This window comes from Octodon degus, unplaced genomic scaffold (assembly GCF_000260255.1).
Source record: "Octodon degus isolate 3935 unplaced genomic scaffold, OctDeg1.0 scaffold00002, whole genome shotgun sequence".
In the NCBI taxonomy this organism is placed as follows: domain Eukaryota; kingdom Metazoa; phylum Chordata; class Mammalia; order Rodentia; family Octodontidae; genus Octodon; species Octodon degus.
The window spans coordinates 5,875,616-5,899,873 of NW_004524578.1; the positions used below are offsets into that span (position 1 = coordinate 5,875,616).

The 24,258-nt window shown below is 41.8% G+C and overlaps 1 protein-coding gene across 4 annotated transcripts in view; it reads right to left on the minus strand.

The window, feature by feature from the left end:
• Lrrc28 (leucine rich repeat containing 28) overlaps nucleotides 1-24,258 on the minus strand; it is a 148,533-nt gene that overhangs the window by 100,135 nt on the left and 24,140 nt on the right. For 3 of the 4 annotated variants that reach the window (XM_004623259.2, XM_023709980.1, XM_023709981.1), the window contains 3 exons: nucleotides 22,931-22,971; nucleotides 10,868-10,905; nucleotides 9,656-9,793 (listed from right to left, as the gene is read on the minus strand). In XM_004623259.2, the coding sequence (XP_004623316.2) occupies nucleotides 9,656-9,793; nucleotides 10,868-10,905; nucleotides 22,931-22,971 (217 nt within the window). Of the gene's footprint in view, nucleotides 1-3,539; nucleotides 3,600-9,655; nucleotides 9,794-10,867; nucleotides 10,906-22,930; nucleotides 22,972-24,258 lie in introns of those variants that run through there. The other variant, XM_023709982.1, reaches the window with a different exon arrangement.

Here is a 24,258-nt window from a genome sequence, read left to right on the forward strand (position 1 = left end):
GGGAGGGGGAGGGAGGGCTGGAGACAGAGAAGACACTCTGGGGGCAGTGTGTATGGAAGAGCCCAACATGGATACATTTTGGAGATAAATAGTGGGAAGTATCCAAGTCCAAATTGCTCACTCCAGCACACCTTGCATCCAACACGACTCGTGAAGTTCTCTTTCTGACCTTGGCGCTGTCAGCTCTGGCCCCACACAGCCCTGAGCTTGGAATACAATAAATGCCTGAGAAGTGGGCAGGGAGGTCCTGCCTGCAAGGTCCCACGGACGTCAGCTGCTTCAGGTTTACCTCCAGGAGCGGTCCTCGGAGAGAGGCACAACGCGCCTGATCTAGTAGCGCAGCCGACGGCAGAGGCTTCTGAGTTACAGTGACTGACTTTTTTCCTTGGCATTTTTAAAAGTATTGTCACACCGAACTTTTATTTTCATCCAGCTGGCAAGTTTTCCACCATTTCCCTTCACATTTTTCCTAAAAAGGAAGATTGCCCGTGTTTGACACGGGGATACATGGTCCAAAAACAAAACTTTCTCTCTTTTAGAAGAACTGTAACGGCCACTAATTCGAAGGTCTTTGCTACACCACCAAAGCCATAAAGGCTTACAGATAAAGTGCGAAGGGCTCAGTTCCACTTCTGGGCAGATGTTACCGCATCTAGGTGGCATTACACAATCACATTTACAGAAAAATACTTCTCTGAAAAATCTTCTCTATCTAGACTATCAAGATCATCTTAGATATCAAAATAAAATATCTGCATGTTATGAGAAAGTTTCTAATATACATTTAATTACACTATAAAGCTGCTTACTAATAAAACACTCTGGGTACTATAAACTTTAGGTCTATAAGTCCTTGAAAGAACACGTTCTGAATATGAGCTGAGGACTCCAGTGGGCAGCTGATTAATTTATTTTGTGGTCATACAGTGAGCTGAGGAAGATTTTATCTCATCTCCCATTTTTTATCAAATGAATATTTAATCTCTCAGCACCATGCTGAGGTAATGACTGACGAAATTAACACCTCTTCCTCCTTATTCCTCTCTGTCTGGGCCCCTCTTTGAAAGTATAGCTTAAATGTTCCCCAATAAATGTTATACATTCCTTTGAAATCTAAATCCAGATTTTGTTCCCTTTCATAGCATCTGCCTCCTGAAGGCCATTGTATGATGTATTTTGGTCCAACACAAATAGTTTGTTAAGTAGCTGAAACAGTGACTTAGGTCATGAAGATGACCCAAAAAACAGAGTCAAGGTTCATTTACATGTATTGCCAGCCTGGCGACACCAGAGGGACACTCTGCCAAGGTGGCACTTTTTAGCTGCTAATGAGTGGTAGGGTGCTAGCACCAGCACTAATGGGAAAAGGTGAGTCTCCCAGAAGGGCAAATCTCCTGGGATTACTGTGGTGCCTGCCTACGGAGTAGACTCCGGGGTGCACAGGAATGCTCTAAGTCACTATGTTTTGAGGACTCAAAAAAAAAAAGTGCCGGGCTGGAGAGATGGCTCAGTGGTCTAAAGCACCTACTTGGAACAAGCTTGACAAAGCACAGGGACCGCGGTTCGATCCCCAGCACCACATGCCAGCCAGCCCCGCCCCCTGGTGGGCTGAGCTGGCCACACACACACACACACACACAATAAATAAATAAATAAATGTTTAAAAAAAAAAAAAAAGAAAGTGCCTTTGCGTTGATCATCAAGGAAGCAGGTACAATGGACTAGATATCGAAGTCAGGGCTGACCCAGTGTTCCCAGGCCATCAGCATTCCCAGAAACCGTAACGAGGGGAAGCCCAAGGTGCAGTATCTGGGTCAGGCCCGTGACTATGGCGAGGGATCTGTACCTCTAAAGAGTCACTGCAGTGCGTACCACAATCCACCAGCCTAGGCCACAGTCCATCAGCGACAATCCACCATATCACAGTCCACCAGCTCAGGCCACAATCCATCAGCCACAATCCACAGTACCACAGTCCACCAGCCACGGGCCAGTCCATAGTCCACCAGCCTGTGCCAGGACTGTCTCAACAAGCACAGTAGCAAGTATGAAGTTGAGCGGAGAGGACCAGGCTCTGATTCCTTGTAAGATCTCTTAAAGAAAAAGGGTGATCTAACATTTCCATTTGCTGCCTCCCAAGTCCTCCAGTAAGCAGAATTTCAAAATAAGTTAGGTGGCAACGGGACAGGTCTAAGAGATACTAAATTTCTCAATAAAATACTAGAGGCTCAACCTGAGAAAAAGTAATGTTTAGGAAACAAACACAATGAACACAATCACACTCAAGGCCTGAGATTTAGGAACAGCTCCTCCTGGTTACTAGGTAGTACACATCTCTGTTTGTACAAACTTTTAGTTGCTCAAGTACAACACGTTCATGTTTTTAATTTGGGTTAAAAAATCCTTCCTTTTTTGGTATGCAAAACAACTTTTCAAGCATAAAAGCATTTCAAAAAGTGGCTGATTTATACGCCAGATGCAGGCATCATCTTTTCTGACTTCTTGTTCCTTCTTGTTGTTTGTTTGTTGCCATAACCTTCTCTCATGAGAGTCCACAGAGTTAAGGACAAATCACAAAAGTACTGCATCATGCTTCTCTTGACTCCCAAGTATTAGCTGGGATTTCCGTCTCTGCTAATAACCACTGGCCTTGGTTTTTTTTTTTTTTTTTGCGGAACCAGGGATTGAACTCTGGCCCTTGTGCTTGCAGGGAAGCACTTATTCCACTGAGCCATCTCCCCAGCCCCCTTGGGGGTCTTTATAAGGCCAAATCATAGTGTCCGGCAAGTGTCTGTGTACTAGTGGAAAATCCCCCAGTAATCCTTTACTCATAGGTGTTCAGTATTTCTGTTCATAATAGATCCCATAATTTTACTTCTAGTCTGCAAAAGCCTTTGGGAGGATATTAGTTTAAATTTGCTCTACAGTGTTACAGTTTTGCTACTTAGAATAGAGAAATGGAAAATAAATGTTCAAATAGTATATAAAAATACATATATGTATGAGGTAAACAATTAGATAAAAAATCAAAGACTGTCTAATAAAACTTCTACTTTCTGACATTAAAGGAAAAATAATAGCAGACTGTCTCCTACCAAAAACAATACAAAAACATTTGTGGCACAGTTTCCAAGCAACAGACAGGCAACACAGAACTACAGTCGGATTTCAGTTCACAAACTTAATTCGCAGGGAAATAACCCAGTTCTTGAACCAAAGCACCACCTCAAAGACCTTGAAATGAGGGAAACACGCAAGTGTGTCTCGAGTTGGACCCGACTTCCAGCCAAGGGGCACATTCTAGGCCACCACACCGGAAGCAGAATCCAAACACAGCTCCAGTCTCACAGAAACGAAGAGGTGAGGCTTAGAACTTGGGCTGACTGAAGCACTTATAAATGCTGGACTGCGTGTCAGACCCAGAGCTGCAAGTAGGTGAGAAGGTGTTACGGCCAAGACACTAGAGTCTCTGCAAAGCCTCAGAGAGACCCCGCACACCTTCCTCCCTGTGAGGACACCGTGAGAAGCCACCTACGAACCACAAGGCACAGGTCCCATCTACACCACAATCTGCTGGCACTTTGATCTTGGACTTCTTAACCTTCAGAACTGTGAAAAATAAAAAGTTTCTGTTATTTATAAGCCAGCCAGGCTTTGGGTTGGTTTTAAAAAAGCAGTCTAAATGGAGTAAGACAACGGGACATAGTAAATAGCATTCTCAAGAGCATAAAAGAAAGAATGGAAAACAGTTCAAGAGACATCTGATTTTTAAATCTGGCAAAAAATGATTAAAACAATAACAACACAGTTTTAGAGACCTGTAGAGTAATGCCGAATGATCTCATATGGCTAAAGTTTCAAGTGAAAGGAAACATGGGGCAGAAAAATACGAAGAAGGACATGAAAAAAATCCTACCTTCAGACACATTTTAGGCAAACTACTTATGCTGAAGAGAACATGAGAAATCTTAACGCAGCCATAGGGAAAAAACTGTAACATAATACAATTAACAATAATACAAGTGACAAATGACTTTTCATCAGAAACAGTAGAAGTTAAGAGACAATGGAAAGTCACCTTTAAAGTGCTTAAAGAAAAAAAAAAACTTCATCAACTTAGAATGCTATTTCTCGAGAAAAATCTCAAAAACTGTGATACAATAAAAGCTAAGAAAAACTGAGATGATTTACTCTCCGTAGGCCTGTACTACAAGAAATACTGATGGAAGCACCTGAGAATACAGAGAAATAGAAAAAGATGGAGCGTAGATTTAGAGAAGGCAAGAATGAAGACCAGGTATGCAAGTATATGTATATTAGCCACTTACACAAAAGTAAAACATGTAATTTAACAGCATGAAAGGAGAGTAAATGGAAGCTTACCCTTATAAAGTCCTCATCATTTATATGAAGTGGTACAATATTCTAAGTGTAGTTAGTTAAGGGTGTATATTGAGAGCTCTAGAAAAAAAAACCCAATAAAGTAAAGAAGATCTAAATGGAAACAGAACACTAAAGCATACTCAAGTAATTCAAAAGAAGAGAGAAAAAAAAGACACAGAGGAACCATAACCAAACTGTGGTAATCTGTGTGGGAAGGGGGACTTAATGACATTTTGAAAATAGGAAAAATTTTAAAAGAAATCATCACTTTCACTTAATAATTAAACAAGTTAACTAAGCTACATAAGCATAGTTTTTTGTTTTTTTGTTTTTTGCTCCGAATGCCTTCAAGGCATGACTGGCTGTCTTGTGTTGTGGGGATCGAACCACAGCAACCTGAGCCTGACTGCTTTGTTGAAGCAGCCACTTAAAGAACTGAGCTAAGGGGCAGGCCCCCAAGCATAGTTTTTAAAACCTATTAGAGACTGAGGACAGAAAACCTGAATCAATTCCAAAGAGTGACAAGTCCATTCGAAAAGAGATCTTCAGGTGCTGTCACCCCTGACAAAAGAGAAGGTGGACAATGAGTCTGCACAGGCAAGGCCCAGAGAAGCCAGTGCATGCTGAAGGGCTGCAGGAGAAGCACACACACGTGGGACCCAGAAGAGCCACAGATCAAGAGAAGGGCTGAACTAAGCCACCCTCCCTGGACCTCACCTCCTCTCTAAGCTCCTTCCTACTAATATTCACCAAAACTGAAAGCAAGAAAAGAAAGCTGAAGTAGCCTCCCCCGTGCACATGAGGCTTCCAACTAGGGAAGACCAGGAGACACAGGGTCACAGCACCTCAGCAGCAAGCCCACCTTCGCAGCAGGCCAGACAACTGCTCAGCCTACGGAAGCCACCATGGAGCAGCCATGGAAGAGCTCATGGCACAGAAAGCAAGGGGCAGAACTAATTCCTCAGCAACCAAAGAGGCTGGCAGCTGCTTGGTAAAGCAGCAAGACACTTTCTACAATTCAAAAAGATTCGTCTCCACAACTCCAAAAAAGAAAAAGGAATAGCCTATAAATACACGAAAGTGCTCATTTCCATTTGTCAAGAGGAACATGTAAACTGAACTAAATACAAAATAAAGCAACAGTGTAATATCAGCCCATATCCATCACAATTGCTAAAAATAAAAAATAAACAGATAAAGAACAATACTAAGTGTTGGCAAGGACGTTGAGTAAGTGGGCCTCGCATATATGGCTGGGAGAAGAATGTGAACAGCGTAAGCACTCGGAAATGTGTGAGCAATTGCTACACAGTTAAATACACATCTACCCTATAAAGCAACCTTGTTCACTCTGGGGAATTTACTCAAATGAAAAAAATATATATATATACACAAAAAGCTTTATATAAAGATGCTTAGGTGAGTTTTATTCATAAGTCAAAGATGGAAAAAGCAAGGCCAAGAAGGGGAATATAATAAATTGTATGTCCATGGAATGCAACAGCACTCTGCAATACAAAAGAACAAGCTGATGCACGTGAAAGCAAAAATGTATCTCAAAAGCCATTATTCTCAGGGAAAGCAGCCAGACACACTGAGTATACAACATGGTTATGTTTATGTTCAACAAGTTCTATTAATCCATGGTGATAGAAATTACAGAAGTGTCGGCCTAAGACCTTCCTGCCTCCTCTCCCTACCTCATAGTGTCATCCGTACCTTCCACAGTACTACTTACACTCACACAGTAACAAAATATATCTAATAGAAAAGATACCAGGCATATTGCAAAAAGCCAAAGAGCAGAACCACTTCCTAGAGAGACACAGTGCTATTACACACACTGGATTTCCTACTACTCGTGACAACTTTTCAAGACATAACGGTTCACAGGAGAAGCAGCTGTGTTAATGTGCCTCTGTTTTGGCTGCAGATCATAGAAGCCAGACAGAGCTCACTTAGTAATAAAGCCTGTGGGTCTCAAGAACAGAATCAATGGCTGGAACATTGAAGCAAGTTTAGGAAGCTTTCTGCACCTTCCTCTTCCTTGCTTCTTCACTCTTCCTCTGTCTCCCAGTCCACATGATCACCAACAGCACCTCGTAAGAATGTACAATGCTGTGCGGCAGACAAAAAGGAACTCCTTCCCTCCTGCCTTTCTGCTGTTTCTTTCTCTCCCACCACCCTTTTCCAAAATTCTCAGGGAAAGGCCTGTGCTCTCTTGGGCCAAGTACCCATCTGCACCAGTAAATGTAAAGAGAAAGAGAAGCACATGGGCTCGACAGAGCGTGGCAGTGCAGTCTAACAGAACAGGGGAAAAGGAGATGTTCAGAGAAATTATTGGCAATTAACAATGCTGTTTGTTTGTTGTTGTCTTGAGACAGAGTCTTGCCATGAACTTATTATGTAGCCCAGGCTGGCCTTGAACTCATGGCGATTTTTTGCCTCAGCCTCTCAAGTACTGAGATAACAGGCATGCACAACCGTGCCTGGACCCACTGGGTATTAATGATATAAATAATGAATGTGCTTCAGAAACTGATGAGAATACTGACCCGTCTCACACCAATATGGATACAGAAACACTAACTGTATGCAATTTCAGAGTCAGAAAGCTCTAACATGCTCATTATTACAATCATTTTAAAACTGTAAAACTATCTAGATTTTTTTCATCTAGATAAAAACTTTTCAAATTTTAAGTAGGTGGTATGAAATAATACTCAAAGGTTTTCCAAACACAACCAGTAACCATGGCTAAGAGGTAAACTTTTCGGGGGAATGTAACACGAAAGAAGTCTACATTGATAGCAGAGCGTCTTGGTTACTTTTCTCTTGCTGCCGAGACAAAATACCTGATGCCCCAAATTAAGGAAGAAAGGGGTGAGTTAGCTCACGATCTGTGGAGGTTTCAGTTCACACTGGGCTGGCTCCAAAGCAGAGTGGCATGACACAGGGGCAGCAGCGCAAGGTGGTGGAAGACAGCAAAACCAGTCAGAGCGAATAGGGCGAGGAGCAAAAGCGACTCTCCTTCCCCCCTTATACTGTACGCGGGCTACACCCATATCCCAGCACTGGGCCAAGTAGGCCATCATAAACCCTAGAAGCCACCCCGTGACTGCAGGAGGCTTTGGGGGACATCTAGACACAAACTACAACACACAGACCACACAGAGGGGCCACCAATCAGATACCAAGTAGTGTCCATAGCTGTCAACCAGTAAGCTTTTAGACAGCACATTTTTTCCACAGTTAGAACAGACACTGTCCCAGGGAAGCATCTGGACCCTGGATGCCCAGTCCCTCATCCATCCAAGTCCTAATGCTTGAAATGACCTCACACCGAGATACCTAAAGTCAGCCAAACAAGAACAGTAGAGCCTGGTCCACCACCACTCACAGTGGCCCAGGACGGAAAACACTCCCACACATAGTTTTTGAGCAAAACTTCCTATTCAAAATTCGTAACTGTTAGGGAACAGAGTTTCACTTAAAACAAGTAGAAGCAACAAACAACAGAAACAAAGATAGGAAAAAAAAAATTAAATGTGTCTCAACTCTCTTGTGTAACAGGTGAGATATAAATAAAAGTTACACGGAGGTAATCAGGAAATTTCTACCTTTCACTACTTGTTAGGAGGTGGACAGTGATGGGAAAAGTGTATCTTTAACTTCCGAGAACATATAATGGCAGGAAACAATCATATTCCACCATTAAAATGTTCTTATATTGCAGGAAATGACAGAATAACATAACACACAGGACAGAATTTTTTTATATATATTCTTTAAGTGAATATTTTAAAAAACTTACAAATATAACACTATACCAGGCATCTTGATTATTCTGTAAAAGTTTTAGGTATTTGTTATAGGTTCTCACTATGAAGACTCCTAGTGATCCTCCTGTTTTCAGCCTCCCCAGTACTTGGATTACAGGTGTGTGCCACCAGGCTCAGTCTTATACAAGATATCATATATAAATTTCTCATATGAAAAATTAAAGCATTATCTTTGAGATATATTTTCCAGGAAACCTTCAAAAGTATCTAATTTTCTGGATTTCTGAATGTATGAATTTGACGAAAGCAGGAATGAGGAAACACCAGCGATCCTGGTTAAAGACTCAGTGAACTCTAAGGGGAAGGCCCTGTCCTACGTCAGCTGAAAGTTTTCACATTAACTATGGCTAGAAACAATAAGAAAACTCATTGTATGAATTTTTAAAGCCTATAATCTAGCATTCTGGGAGGCTGAGGCAGGAGTATCCCAAGTTGTGCTCAGCTTGGTCAACTAAGTAGTTTAGTGAGACCATATTTCAAAATGAAATATTAAAATCAACAGAGGACAGAGCTCAAAGGCCATGGGTTCAATCTGCAGTTATACAATGAACAAATGAATGAATAAATAAAAAAAATTACAAAGGAATGTGACAACATTTGCATTCATAGATGTAACACGTAGTTTTTCATGTCATATAACCCCAAGGTCTGGCATGTAGCAATGTGTAACTTGGAGTCTCATCTCCACTTGGATAGACTAGAAGACTGGCTGGTGTTCCAAAAAAAGGAAACATAAACCCAGCCAAAGTGACACTATCTATCTTTCTCTGTTCATGCCTGAATAGACAGTAACTGTCACGTAACACCTGAAGCACAATGTTTTGAAATGTTTTTAGTCAGACTTCATTTTTTAAACATGGAAAATGGTGTACAGTGGAATCTGAAAAGGCGTGGGTTTACAAAGGCAGGCTTGAGGTGGCCCTTCCAAAAAACCTCAGATGGGCTGCTGTCAGAGAATGCAGGACGTCAGTGCTGTCCACAGCATGCCCTTAGCAGGCCGAAGTGTCAATGTCAGGGGTCAAGTCAACTGTGCTAAATTCTAATATGATCCCCGTCACATCAAAGTTCATGTACATCAGCAACCTCCCTAGAGAAGACCATAAAAATCATCAATGTGATTGCCTCTGGGGTAGAGAGTGACTATCAAAGCTCCTCTCAATTCTCTACGTACAATCCAGACCTGAAGCAGCTCTTGGCACAAACACCTTGCCTGCGAAGCGCCTACAGGTGCGCCTGGGCAGGACTGCAGCTCTAGCTAAAACATAAACGTTAGCTCACGTTTTTATCAGGAGACTCAGTCCCATTGTACCCACGCTCCCTCCTTCCTTCAGCAGATACATCACACCCACAGCCTAATGCCTACCGACACAGTGAGAGACATGAGTGAAAACGTTCAAAGGGGACCACTGCGTGCTACAGGTGACAATTACCTGGAGGTAGGAATTGCAGTTGGTTGTTAGCTAATCGGAGATGACGTAAAGCTCTCAGACGACCGATTTCTGGGCACACAATTTCTAAGGCATTGTCACTGAGATCCAGAAACTGGAGTTTCACAAGGGACCCGATAGCTTCAAAGAGAAGGGAAGGGAAAAGGCAACAGTGTGAACACCAAATCTTTAATACAACTGGAAAAATTTTAAGACTTAACATTGTCGTCTCACTGAAAAGAAACTTTTGTGCTAGTGTCTTTTTTGTAAAAATCTTTTTTGTCAATGTCTTACACTCTGAGGAACAACTTTGAAAATAATAAAACACAGTGTATTAACCATTGTTATTCTCTTACTGATTTCTCATGAAAATGTTTTTTATTTTTAAAAAATCCTGTTTTCAGTTGCTCACCAGATAAAACTCAAACTAAGTTTTGTGAAACTGATACTTTTATGTTGACATAAAATGTAATAGTTTAACACAGAACAAAAAGCCAGACACTGAGGTGTCCACTGCCAGGAATCCCAGCAATCCTGGAGGCTGAGGCAGAGGAAACACAAGTTCAAGATCAGCACGGCAACTTAGTGAGACCCTTCCTCAAAATTAAAAAAGAAAAAAGATTTAGGGGTATAGCTCAGTGTGAAGGGCCCAGGCCTAATCCCCAGTAGAGTCTACAAAAGGGAAGGAACACATGAAAATGTTAAAGCAATATAAAAATGGCTTGAAAAAATAAAAAATGGAGTAAATATTACTGGATTTGAACTTATTTTGACTTATTATTTGCCTAACAATCTGTCTCATAATTTACTTAACCATTATATCCATTTTGACTATATTATTTATTTAATCACAATTCTGACTTGGACATATTGGGGGAAATTTTTTGAGCATGGTTTTTTGGTTTGTTTTGAGACGAAGTCTCAGCAGGTAGCATAGGCTGGCCCTGAACTTGCCAGGTAGACCAGGCTGCTGTGGAACTTGTGACACCTCCTGCTCAGCCTGCTGAGTGCTAGGATTACGGGTGCAGGCCAAGAGGATAGGGACAGGCGGTGTCGGGGTCGGGCACATTTTTGAAGCAAATAAAAGAGCTTTATATTAACATTCCCTGGTGCACCTAACCAAAATGGGTATGAGACCATTTACTCTATTTACAAAGCAAAGCTGAAATTATGTTGCCTATTAACTAAAAATTTAAAAATTAAAAGTGTGCTTACCTTCTGGAACTACAACTATGTTATTTGAGTGAAGGTATCTGTATATAGGGAAAAGGAAAATAAAGGGAAAAAATTTTAAAAAGAGAAAAGAAAAACAACCCACCGGCGTTCTCACGCACTACTTTTACCAGATAATCAACTGGCAAAATGCTGTACTCATTTTGAAATTTATCTAACATAAATGAGAGGGCACTTTCTTTTACACCCTACTGCAGTGTGGCAACACATGCTTATCATGGCTACTTCATATTAAGAGCTATACTTTACGCTAGAATCACAAATATTAAAGCTAGTTATTGATTTAGTTGCTCCTGTAAAACAAAGCATGTATAATAAAGTATGAGGTGCTTTTCAAGCTCATTAAAAAATGACTAGTTTCTCCAGTTCGTTTTGAATTATTCCTATTTTTTTCAGAAATACACCTGTTTTGTAAAGAAACACACTCATTGTGTTTAGGTCGACTAACTTTACCTTCGACAGGATAACTTCACAAAATAAAGGTATTCCTAGCTGGGAGCTTACTGCAAACCAAGAATGGAGAGATTAAATATTTATCATTTAATGTACCAGTAGAAACACTCAACTGTCAAGATATAGGATATGTATTTCACAGCAAAAGGAATTTTGTGAAAAAGAAGACAAAGTCTTCTCTTTAAAAATAAACACATTGCCCCGGCTGCGCCGGCTGCCCGGCTGCCCGGCTGCCCTGCCCGCCCCGCCCGGGCCAGTGGGGCGCTCCAGCCGACGGGCGTGTGTGCAGCGCACTCTGGTGGAGACTTCATGCCGCCATCGGGAACCGGCTAGCCAGAGCCAAAGGGCTCCCGCCCGCACTCGGAGTCAAACGGTAGCAATGTTCGGTTTTTATTTTAAATTATATCACTGCTTTTAGTAAATCTTACTTTCAAGCCTATCATCTTATTTATGTTTTAAAGTAAATCCTCAGGAAGTATTTTAAAATAGAATTTAGACCATTGTCTTCTACATTTTTAAACAATGTCAATGAACACAGAAAAGTAATAATGTCATGAAGATCTAGACTGGATTAAATTTTGAGGAAGATACGAACCTTCTGGGTTTATCAGCTAAGGTGCAGAAACACCTGGACATACTATTTCTTAACTTGCTTCCAGGAAAACCCCCAAGGCCTTTCATGGAGCTGTCATGATTCTCAGGGTTTGGGGCTGGCTTTTCAAGAAAGAACATGAGCGAGAAGGCAGCCCGCCTGGTCAGTGAGGCCGTAAGCCCAAGGCCCCGTTCGAGCACAGGACTCCCCTCAGGGCCCCCCGGTGAACAGCAGCCCTTCCCCTCTCTCTGCTTGTAAACCGAGCCCTGCTGTCGGCTCCCGGGCTGACACCTTACCGCTACTGGCCCCCTTGTTGCAGGGGGCATGTAATCAGGTTTTTCTTTTGGCAAACCACAGCGCTATAGTACTGGCTTCTATGTACACCAGCCAACAATCCCTTGCTCAATAACTGTAGGACATAATTTAAACAAATGTACTATTCTATAATAAATTTCATTATTTTGTATATAGGAATCCATGACATATTTTTAAAAAATCAATACCCTTGAAACATTAATTTTTGGAAAGATTACCAAATTATTTTAGCAGGTGACCTTAAAAATTCTTTGTGCTAAATGACTGTAAAGAAGGTGCCGGGACGCAACTTAGAAAAAACGGGGTATACCGATGAATGTCCATTTTGTATCTGTGTATTCAAAGAGGTTGGGATAGATATATAGTTGCATTCTCTTAATGAATAGAATGATTTGTTCTAATGGTGTTTGTAAATAGGATCTCAAGTCCGCATCTTGTACAGCAATTAACCACTAAGAAGAATATTTGCAGTGTATTATTTGTTGAAACTGTCCTTCCGGTTTGAATTGAAACTGTCTCATTGCTATCTGTTTGGCAATAAAACTTTGAAAAAAAAAAAAAAAAAAAAAAGAAAGCCCCGGAAGAGAATAGAGAGGAGAAGAGCTTGTAATCAGAGGTCCTGAATAAACTGCTGTAAGAAGAAAAAAAAAAAAAAAAAAGAAGAAGGTGCCGGGGAGATGGCTCAGTAGAAGAAGGGCTTCCCTGGCAAGTGCAAGGGCCTGGGTTCAATCCCTAGTTCCGGGGCGGGGGGAGTGTGCATATATACACACAAAAATACACAGACTTGTATTTGTTATACAAAAGCCACAATGCCTGCATATGGAAATACAGAACTGGCTTTTAAAAAATTTCAACAGAATACTTTCCTTAAGTTCTATATAAAAAAAAGACACTCTTAAAATGTCCAAAACAAACTAGGTACCCACTATGTGCCTGTGACTTGAACGTGTATTTTAACACATTTGTACCGATGTTTCAATGAAGCTGCGGCAGAAAGAAGTGTGGAGTGGCCCCGAGGTCGTCCTGCATTACGGGACTCACCCTGCCCCTCCCCGGCCCCGCTCCTTTACACTGAACAGGCCTGGGGACTAGTGCAGGTCGGGGCGTGAAGGGATCCCTGTCTTAGCATTAGCTGACCACAAATGGCCACTTGCACGTAGGTCTCAGGCTGGTCTTAGAGCGGTTTACGGTACCCTCTAGTTACTGGGCAGCTAATGATCGGACAGACATCACTTAGGTAACTAGGAAAATATTTTTTTAAAGGGCTGGGGGTAAAGGAGAGGGAGAAACTTGCTAACTCACTCTGTGAGGCCACAAACAAAATGGCAGAGACACAGCTCTTATAAAGCCACACGTACAATTACACCAGGAAACAAGGCCAGCTCAACAACGTAGAGATAGGCTTACGCCCCGTGACTGAATGCAGCTGACCTCGGCCACGTGCAAGTCCATGCACACCACGGTAGAGGACCAAGGAAAACCGCACGACTGTCTCAGTAGGTTAAAAACAACCACTTGACACAAAACGACCCCCTTTTAAGTTAAAAAAAAAATCAAACAAGTAGTAGAAGGGACATTCTTTGACTATCAAGTATGGATAAAAAACAGCTAACAGTACCCTTAATGGCGAAAGACTGAACGTTTTCCCCCCAAGATCCAGAAGAATAGAAAGGTATCTGCCTTCCTCCTGTATTTTCAACTTTCCCAGTTCTAGCAAGGCCACTCAATTAAGAGCAGAAATTAAGTAGACAGACTGGAAGGGAAGAAGAAAAGCTATTTGACTACAGCAATTTTATCCCATCCAAATAAACTAAGAGAATTGAAAATTCACATATCTACTTGTAAAAAAGGGTTCACAGTTGCATTTGCTATAGCCCAAATATGGGAATGACCCAACTATCCATCAACTGAATGGACATCTGAATGGCTATGCAAAATGTGGTATATCCACTCACTGGAATATTATGTAGTTATAAAAAGGAATGCATTTTGGTACATGTTACAACATTCAAGAACCTAGAAAATATTGTTATATGAAAGCACACCTAACAGGCCACCTACAGTACGACTGCATTCATATGAAATGTTCACAGAGACAAAATATCCATAAAGCAGGATCCAAAAAATCAAAAAGTAATGACTTCCAGGGCCTTAATAGGTATCAGGGGAACAGGGGACTGGCCGCTAATGGGTTTCTTTATCAGTAATGAAAATTTCCTGAAAGGAAACAGAGGCAGTACTCGCACAACCTTGTGAATATACTACAAATCACTGAATCAAATACTGGAAAAGGAAGAACTTTATGGAGTGTGAATTATGTCTTAGAAGAAATAAAACACACTCAGTCAAATATGACTCAGCAACTGCAGTCTCAGGAATTTATCCCAAGGAAATAAAAACTTACTTACAAAACAGCATGTCTACAAATGCTCACAGTGGGGGCTGGTGAGATGGCTCAGTGGTCTAAAGCACCTACTTAGAATAAGCTTAGCAAATCACAGGCACCACGGTTCAATCCCCCAGCACCACATGCCAGCCAGCCCCGCCCCCTGGTGGGCTGAGCTGGCCACACACACACACACACACAAATAAATAAATAAAATTAAAAAAAAAAATGCTCACAGTGGCTTTATCCACAGGAGCTTGGAAACAGGAACACGGACTTCAGGGGACGAACGCTTGGGCAAGCTGCGCCACATCCACAGCTCGGAACAGCGGTGCCTCGACTCCCTGAAGTCTCGTTGCAAGTCGAAGTGAACCAAAACCGAAGTGCTTTTCCCCAGGAGGAAACACTGATGCTAACCACTGCATTCGATCTGGTTCTCCTTCGACTCTATTTGCAACAAGAACTGTGCAGAGAATCAAGATTATGAACGAAGAACCACAGTATAACTGGCTGACAAAAAGGAGTGAGCTATTGATGTAGGCAACAGCTTGGAGATAACAAGGGAGTTAGGCTGAATTTAAAGGTCAGTGTCCCAAAATTACACCCTGTATGATCCCATTTAATGACATTCTTCCCATAGCAAAATCATAGAGATGATGGAGAGGAGAGACCAGCAGTTTCAGGAGATTGCGGTGTTGGGGCGGCGTGATGTTTAAAGGGTACCCCGGGGGATCCTTCAACTGATGAAGTGTTTGCTACTTCAATCAGGATACTGTGGACACATATCTACGTGTGTGAAAGTGGTAAAAGTCAACACTGACACAACTGCACTAACTGAAATCACGCACACCAAGGGATGCACGTGCAGCTGGTGAAACTGAAGAGCCAGCGCGAGCACCCACGTCAGGCTCCTGGGAGGAACAGGCACTGCAGGAGTGGAGAAGGTAGCATGGGGGAAGCTGCGAGAAGGGTGCCCAGGACGGTTCGGTGTTACATCTTACAACCACGTGTGAACCTGCCAGCATCTTTTTTTCTTTTCTTTCTTTTTTTTTTTTTTTTTTTTTTGTATTTAGCACAGGGTCTACAGGGGCTCACTATGTAGACTGAACTCGTAGTGATCCTCCTGTTTTCAGCCCCCCAAGTACCGGGATTACAGGCACACGCCGCCACGCCCAGTCTCCATCACTGTCTGAGCATGCCCCAGGGGCAGGCCTGGCATGGCAGGCCTGTGGATCGAACCCGGTCCGAACATTTGCCTAAGCAGGTGCTTTAATCCGCTGAATTATCTGGCTGGCCCTACCTGCCATTATCTTAAAGTAAAATGTTGAGTTTAAAACAAGGGGAGATAAAAGCTTTTCCAGGCAAACTAAATCTGAGAGAAAAATACAAAACTACACATAAAAGACTTTTTCTCACTTTTTAATTTCTCTAACCATTAAATTCAAATTAGCATAATGTCTCTGCCAGTCATCAGTTTTCGGGAGACCCTCTCTGATGCTCTTTCACCGTGGAGCTGGATGGCGCCAGCATGTCCTCCCAGCTGCTTTGTCAAAAGGGGGCACTAGGGCTAGGGGGACAGCTCAGCAGTCTAAGTACTGGCCCGGCAAGCACAAGAACCCAAGTTTGATCCCTGGTATCCCATGCTATGCTGGCCCTGAAACCAGCTCTGGGGAGGCTGAGACAGGAGGATCAGTATGAGTCTGAGTTGCATAGAATATATATATATATAGACATAGATATATAGATATAGATATAGACACCGGGGTGACCCTGAAAAGAAAGAGGAAGGCTTTCTCCTGGGGCACTCACTCTGCCTTCCCGTTTCTTTGGCACAGAAGTCAAGTGCCAGTGGCACTCAGCTGGCTAGTCCGACCTGGAGCCAGTTTTGCACTCTGCCCTCTACCCAGAAGGCTGTATTGCGGCAGCTCTGGCTGCAGCATCCGGCCACATTTGCTCACCCAGCAATGTGCTTCTGTGGATCAGCTTCAACACTGCCGCATTCCCAGACAAGGGAAAACTCAGCCGCTAGAAGCATGAATGTAAAGGTACTTACAGATACATGTGAAGTAGTAACCTTAGGCTAGGTTACAGAAGCATAATACAAGTCTTATAACACTGAAGCAGAGTAGAGTCAGTGGGCTAACAGTGTGCTAAAATGTAATCCTAAATAACACTGGAACTATTTTTAGAAAGGAAAGAGAGGAAAAATAATGACAACAGCTAGGACAGATAAGAAAACAAATAGGAAAATAATACATTTGAATCTTAATCATACCAGTAATCACACTAAATGTAAATGGTCTAAATAGTCAAAAAAGAATCCCTGACACCGGGCCCCCACCCCAGGCACACTGAACCTGCCACCGAGACTGGGCACGGTGGCGCACACCTGTAATCCCAGTGCTGGGGAGGCAGAAAGATCACTGTAAGTGCGAGTTGCGTAGTGAGACCTGTACCAAATACATAATTAAAACAAAAAGACAAGATTGTCTGGTCAAAACTCAAAAGAACCAGAGTTGGGGATGTAGTTCAGGAATGAGACATTTTCCTAATATTCATGAAGCCCTAGGTTAAACCCTAGTAACACAAGAAATAAACTCCTACTTGACTAAGCCTCTGACAGGTAACTACTGAAACACTAAAGAAAACTCTCTCTCTCTCTCTCTCTCTCTCTCTCTCTCTCTCTCTCTCTCTCCCCCCCCTTTCTTCCTCTCTCCCTCCCTCACTCTCACTCTCTCTGTCCTTCCTACCAATCCATCCCCACCCCTTACTCCCCATCCCCCACCCCAAGTAACACTGCTGTGTAAACAAAAACACACCACTTCTGGAAGCATCAAAACTTAGAAAAAGGAATGGTAGTAGATAAGTTTGAATTCCCTTTTTTAAAAAATAAAAAAGCATTTAGTCTTTAGATGGTTATCAGGCAAGGTGGCTAAACTTCTGATAGAGAAGTTTACTCTTGCCAGCCTAAAGAATAGGAGAACAGAGTTCAGGGCAACCAGGACTACTAAAAGGTAAGGAGTAATACAAGAAAGAGCCAGAGTGGGAACCCTAAATTTTGTGCACAAACTCCACCTAAATCAATGGCTACCCATGTAGCCCCACGTGTAAGAAACTACAGCTGAAGACAGAAGAACTACTGTATGCTAGGAGTCCATCTGAGTCCCATGAGACAAAGATTATTGTTCAAGTCATACCAGGTAGATTATCTGCTAAAACAAAAATATTAGCACTACTTAAAGAAAGGTAACAGAGCAGATAATGCTTAATTTATTTTATCTCATTTTTTCAATTGTTTCTCCTTTTTCTCTTATTTCTTTCTTTTCTTCTTCCAATTTTGCATACATATATATGGCAATACAGATAACTGGCTGGAAAACAACACTGTACTACAACAAATACTGTGAAATTCATATTACTTTAAGTGAAAATCTGTATCACTTGTAATTTTTGTTTCAACACTATTTTGTATTCTCTTTAAAAAATAAAATTAAAAACAGAAATATAGTAAATTATGGTCTCCAAAATATCATGTTCCCAATTTCTAGAATGTAATCTAAAATCAAAATTATTCAAAATAAAAACTTTAGGAAAATGTGATATATTATCAACAAATGGAAAACAGGTAAGAAAACTCAAGATGCTGCAAATAGCATCTTGGGCCGGGGAGATAGCTCAGTGATATAAGCCTTCCTGGCAAGCACAAGGTCCTGAGTTCAATCCCTGGTACAAAAAATAAAAGAAAAAAAAAACAGAGGATTTATAAGGTAGCTACTGTAATCTATTTTAGATCATGTACAGCAATATAAAATATAACTTCAGCTCCTTAGAGTACATTCATTGACTAAGCGAGGCAACAGAAATACAGATGTTCGTATTTACAGACACGGGGTTCCACAGGACACTTGGAGACTACACATATGGAGTCAGGGTGTGCAGGCAGGTAGAGGGACCAGAGGGCCAACACCCACTTGGTATGGGGTTTAGGGAATTATCCTAATGGGCTTCTCATCAGTTCTATTGGTGGGCTTAGCGATCATGGGCATGAGCTCCAGGAAGTGAGGTGGTGACTGGGAACTACCTGCTGTGGCATTTCTGCATGGCCCGTGTACAGTGTGAGGGTCAGCAGGACCAGTCAGACAGACTGCACTTCACTGTCCCATGAGGAGGCGGCCACCAGGGAGCACTGGGACAAGGATGCACCTGGGTGCACCACACCAAGGTACCAGGGAGAGGGGAGGGTAAGGGACTGGAAACTGCATCAGAAGTGACTGAGCTCTACTTCTGGTGTGAGAGTCCAACTGATATTAAAAATGGATGCTGAGGCAACATCCAATTATGAACATTCGGCAGAACCTGTAACTTAGAAGACTGTGTCAGCAGAGGAAGGAAAACTTAAAACCTCTAGAACTAAATAGTCTACTGGATAAAGCTACACAGTAGGATGAATGCCACAAAGAATGAATGCACTTGAAAACAGATCAATACAAAGATCTGAACTGAAGTGTACAAAAGATGGAGGGAAGTATCAACAGAGCCTCAGAGGTATGTGGAATAACACCAGCATGTACAGTAGATGTGGACCTCAACAAGGAGAAACAGGAATGTCAAATAAAAATGAGAACTACTCCATTAGGTGATTTATTTATTTATTTATTTATTTATTTATTTATTTATTTATTTTGCGGAACTGGGCATTGAACTCAGGCCCTGGCACTTACCAGGCAAGCATTTATTCTACTGAGCTATCTCCCTGGCCCCAGGTAAATTTATTGTGAGAACATCAAACTGTACTTAGAAAGACTAAGCTATGACATCACTAGACAATAAAACCTTAAGGAACCATTGCTGTTTACATGGCCTTTCACTGAGTGAAATATTATTTTGGTGTACATGACCATATTTGAAGAAATAATGATTGAAAAATAATACTAAATTTAATTAAAATAGAAATTCATGCAGCTCAGCAAATTCCATAATAAATACAAAGAAAATCATTACCTAGACACATGACGGTTAAACTCCCAAAAACCAATTATTATAAGACAATTTTGAAAACAGAGAAAACTGACATGTTATAAGTGGGAAACGACTGAAATAGCAATGACTTCTCCTTTTCTTCTCCTTCTCTTTTTTTTGGTACTGGGAATCAAACTCAGGATTTCATGCTTGCCAGGCAGGCTCTGAGCCACTGAGCTACATCCCAGCCCAGCATTTACTTCTTAAGAATCTAGATATGAAAACACAGTTAAAATACTAAAAGTTTGGGGGAGAGGGGGGATCAAGGCAGAATTCAGGAGTCATTATGTGCGTAATTTAGTCTGGGCATTAAGCCGCATTACTCATCCTCATGATTATTTCATCTTGCTGCCTAAAGGCCCCAAGGATTTTATTTTTCCTTAGCTTTAAAGCCTCAGAAAGTGTTTAACATAATCCCAGACCCATTAGCTAAACTTCTTAAGATAATTGGAATTAGTGGTGTGGGAGGCAGCCTGGGGATGACCCCCAGGACCTGGCACTCATGCCCTGTGTGACAGCTTCCCCTCACGGCATGGTGACACCCACCGACTCATTTCTAGTAGGCAGAATATAGCAAAAGTGATGGATGTCAATTCCAAGATCAGGTTAGGAGAGACTATGGCTGTCTTCCCTACCTTCTCTGATTGTTTTGTTTGCTTGATCCAACAGAAACTCGAGCTGCTAGGTTGTGCTCTACTCAGCAGAGAGGGCAAGTGGCAGAGAACAAGAGGGAATTCTCTGCTTAATCAGTAGCCAGCAAGGAAGTCGTTCAGCCCAGCAGTCTACAAGGGATTGAATTCTGCCAACAACTGGGTGAGTGAACGTAGACAAGAATCCTTCAGATGAGACCACAGCCCTAGCCAGCAAACCGGACTGCAGATTTGGGAGCGACCTCAAGGTACCGGCATGCAGCTAAACCAGGAAACACAGGAATGTTATTCTCAGAAGCCACAACAACTGGGGACGTTTCCTTTTGCTAAACAGCAATAGATAATTAATGCACATGGATCCTGGCTTAACACAATAGACTACATATATCTTAATTCCAAAACCAGCTTCTTTCTTCAGGAGGAAACTCTTCAGGAATTCCAGTACACCTCACTCTGGAGGAACTAGCCAGCGCCATTAGACCAGAAAAGATAATTAAAGGCATGGGAGTTGAAAATCTACAAATACACCACTCTGCTTTCAGATACAAGAGGATATCTGGAGAACCTAAAGCAGTAATGGAGAACCTTCTAGAGAATGAGCGGCCAAATCCCAATCCCCAACCACGGCAATTAAACTCGAATACTGAGGTTTTAGTTTAAAACAAAGCAACAATTCATACATTAACATCTTTTGTCTTTCAAGACAACACACATGACACAGGCTCACCACCAGCGAACTAAAGAATCCCTATGAGTGAAACAATGTAAAATTCCTACAAGATAGCAGGATATAGTTAGCAGGCTAAAATCAATTATACATTTAACCAGTTAGAAGATATAACAGATGAGAAAACTTATGATGGCAAAAGGAAAGTTGAAATATTTTGGAGTAGATCCTAGAACTCTGAAAAACTGTATGAAGACTAAAACGACCCTTAAGGACAAAAAAGTGACCTAAAAATATGGAGTGTAGGGACAGGCTCAGAATCCTTGCATAACATGCACGGGCCTTTCATTCCCTCCCCAGTACCACCCAAGAAAGAAAAAAAAAAATTTGTTTTGAGAGATACACACTGAAGTATTTAGGGACAAAGAAAAGCCACAATTATCTAAGTTAGCTTTAAAAATTTCAGGAAAAAAGGGCTGGCAAGATAGCTCAGTGAACTAAGCACCTGCTTTGGCAAGCACAGGGACCAGGGTTCAATCCCCGGTCCCATATGCCATGCTGACCCACACCTGGGGACACCAAGCCAGCCACCAAGATCAAGCACGGGTGGCAGTGCACACCTGTAATCCCAGTGCTGGGGAGGCTGAAAATAGGAGGATCACTATGAGTCTGAGCTGTGTAGTGAGACCCTGTATCAAATACATAAATGAAAAAAAAATTTTCAGGAAAAAAAGGAACACACATACACAAATGTACACAAACAATGTAGGTGAAACCTTGACAAAGTAAACTGAGTGAAACACCATCAAAATGCTAAATGGACCCAGCTCTTGGGAGGCTGTAAACAGGCAGATCACTATGAGAAGGATCTGGTAATGAGAGCCTGAGCACTCTTAGACCCATCCCTAAAATACAAAAAAAAATTTAAAATAAAATTTAGCAATGCTAAATGGAATCTAATCAAGAGGAGATAACAAAATACAGATATGGGCTTTAATACACCTTTTTAAAAAATATACTAGGATGATTTAACTGTATAGTCGACATAGAATGATTATTACTTTTCCTAGGTGTGACCATATTTTATCAGCAACTTACTTTTAAAACAGCACAAAATAATTCATCTGTGTTGTATATGCCAATTTTTTTTTGGGGGGGTGAGAAAGCTAATATGGCAAAATGTTAAAAGTGCTCACACTGAACTGAAAGGTACCTGGGTATTCACTGTACTGTATTGTCAAACTTTCTGTTAGTGTGAAAAATTTCAAAATATAGTAAAAGGATTTGACAAAAGGAAATGATAGAGGCCATGAATATAAAAAGGGGGCATGTAAAAGGGGTAAAGGGCTAGCTTTCCTTTACCTCATAGGAATCCTAACAAACAATGAGAACAACTAGAAATGTCAAAGCAGGTCATCCTGCAAGGAAGTCAAGGGGCAGCTAGGAAGAACGAGATCTAAGACCTAAATTTATCTTTCTCAGTAAGTCAACAGACACTCAAAGTGGATGTATTCCCAAGCAAGGGTGGAAATACGTTATTTACCATTATGGAGGTAATTATAAAAATATAATAATGAGGTGTGGAGGATGCACAGAAAGGCAACCCCACTGGATTCTTTTGAATACTTAGGCCACCTTGCTGTTTCCACCTAGTGGCACATGTAGTAATAACAAGTGTAGATTTTTCCCACTGTAACCATCTAGAAGGCTCCATGGCAAGGAGCTTTACCCAGAAAAAATGTATCACACATCATCTTCGTTACCCTGAGATGAGACACTAAAAACACCAATATACGGCAAAATATTTTAGAACACTATCGGTTTAATGGAGCAAGTCTACCTGCAGCAGCACCTTGATCACAGTACCAAACAATGACATTAGCACATACAATGACACATCCTATTATTTCAAACAAAATTATTTACATTCTTGCTTTTTAAAAGTTTAAATAAACAGACTTACAGTTCCACAAGGTTTGGAAGCTTCTGAGCAAGGTTTTCTGGCTGAAAATTAAAAAAAATAATTAAATTTTATTTTTGAAAAATGTATAAACATATGTCAATTGCTACTGTTTAAACATAAAGTACTATCTGCCTGAAAGGTGTAAGTGCTATTATTTTTTGAGACAGGGTCTTGCTGTGTAGTGCAGGCTGGCCTTGAGTTCACTACATAGCCCAGGCTGGCCTCGAATTTGTGGCGATCCTCCTGCCTCAGCCTTCCAAGTGCTGGGATCACAAGCGTGTGCCACCAAGCCCTGCTGAAAAGTGTTTTAGAGAAAATGGAATAATGACAAATTGGCAGGTGTGGGTTCAGCTTACACAGCCCTTACTACAGATGATAAGCGTGAACACTTAGAAGCCGTATTGCAGAGAAATCAGGACCCTGATAGTCCCTATCGTGGAGGAAATGAAAACGCGCTAAGAGCAGACAAGGAGAACACTGTGAAGTCACAGCCAGAGATCAGAGAGACACGCTGAGAAGACAAGCAGCACAAGGACCGCTGGCGCCTGCAACCCTGGAGGAAGCGCCCCGAACAGGACCGGAGCACTTTCATGCTGGACCCTGGCCTCTAAAACTGTGAGCGGATGAATGTCTGCAGCTTAAGCCACTCAGCCGTGGTGCGCTGTTGTACCAGCCTGGGAGGGCAACGCACCCTAAGTTCCCACGTGTGTTCCTAACAAGAAGGTGCAGGTAGGAGACCGCAGGGTCAGACCTGGCCAAAAGTCCTGCGCTTAGGTAGAGGCAGGCGTGGGATGGCAGAGAGGAAGCTGGCTTTTGGGAGATGTGCCCTTCATGGAAGGAATCCTAGGACAATGGCACTCACAGACAGAAAGCAGGCTGCTCACTGCAGGGGGTCCCAGGTAGAGGAAGGCCTCCTGTAAATACCTGACAGCCAATCTAGTACACAAAGAAATCTCAACGTCTGTCTCGGATACACACAAGCGCACACACACATACTTTGAATTTACATGTGAACAAAGATATGGTGTCTGATTTGGGGGATGGGGGGTACTGGGCATCAAACTCAGGACCTCGCAGTTATCAGGCAGACGCTGTGCCACTCTGCGGAAGTCCCAGCTCCCAAGACATGCTGTTAAGGCCGAAGAAGCATGCAGGAATTTTTGACAGCATGAAGTTCAAGAATTCACAATTTTCACATTTCTATTATTTCCTGTAGTGTGATCACTGTTTTAATTAAAATTAACTTTAATATTATCTATGTTGTATCGCAAAGCTGTATGTTTTGTAAATGGTAAGAACAAGCATGCTTTACTTGAAATTTGCAGTCT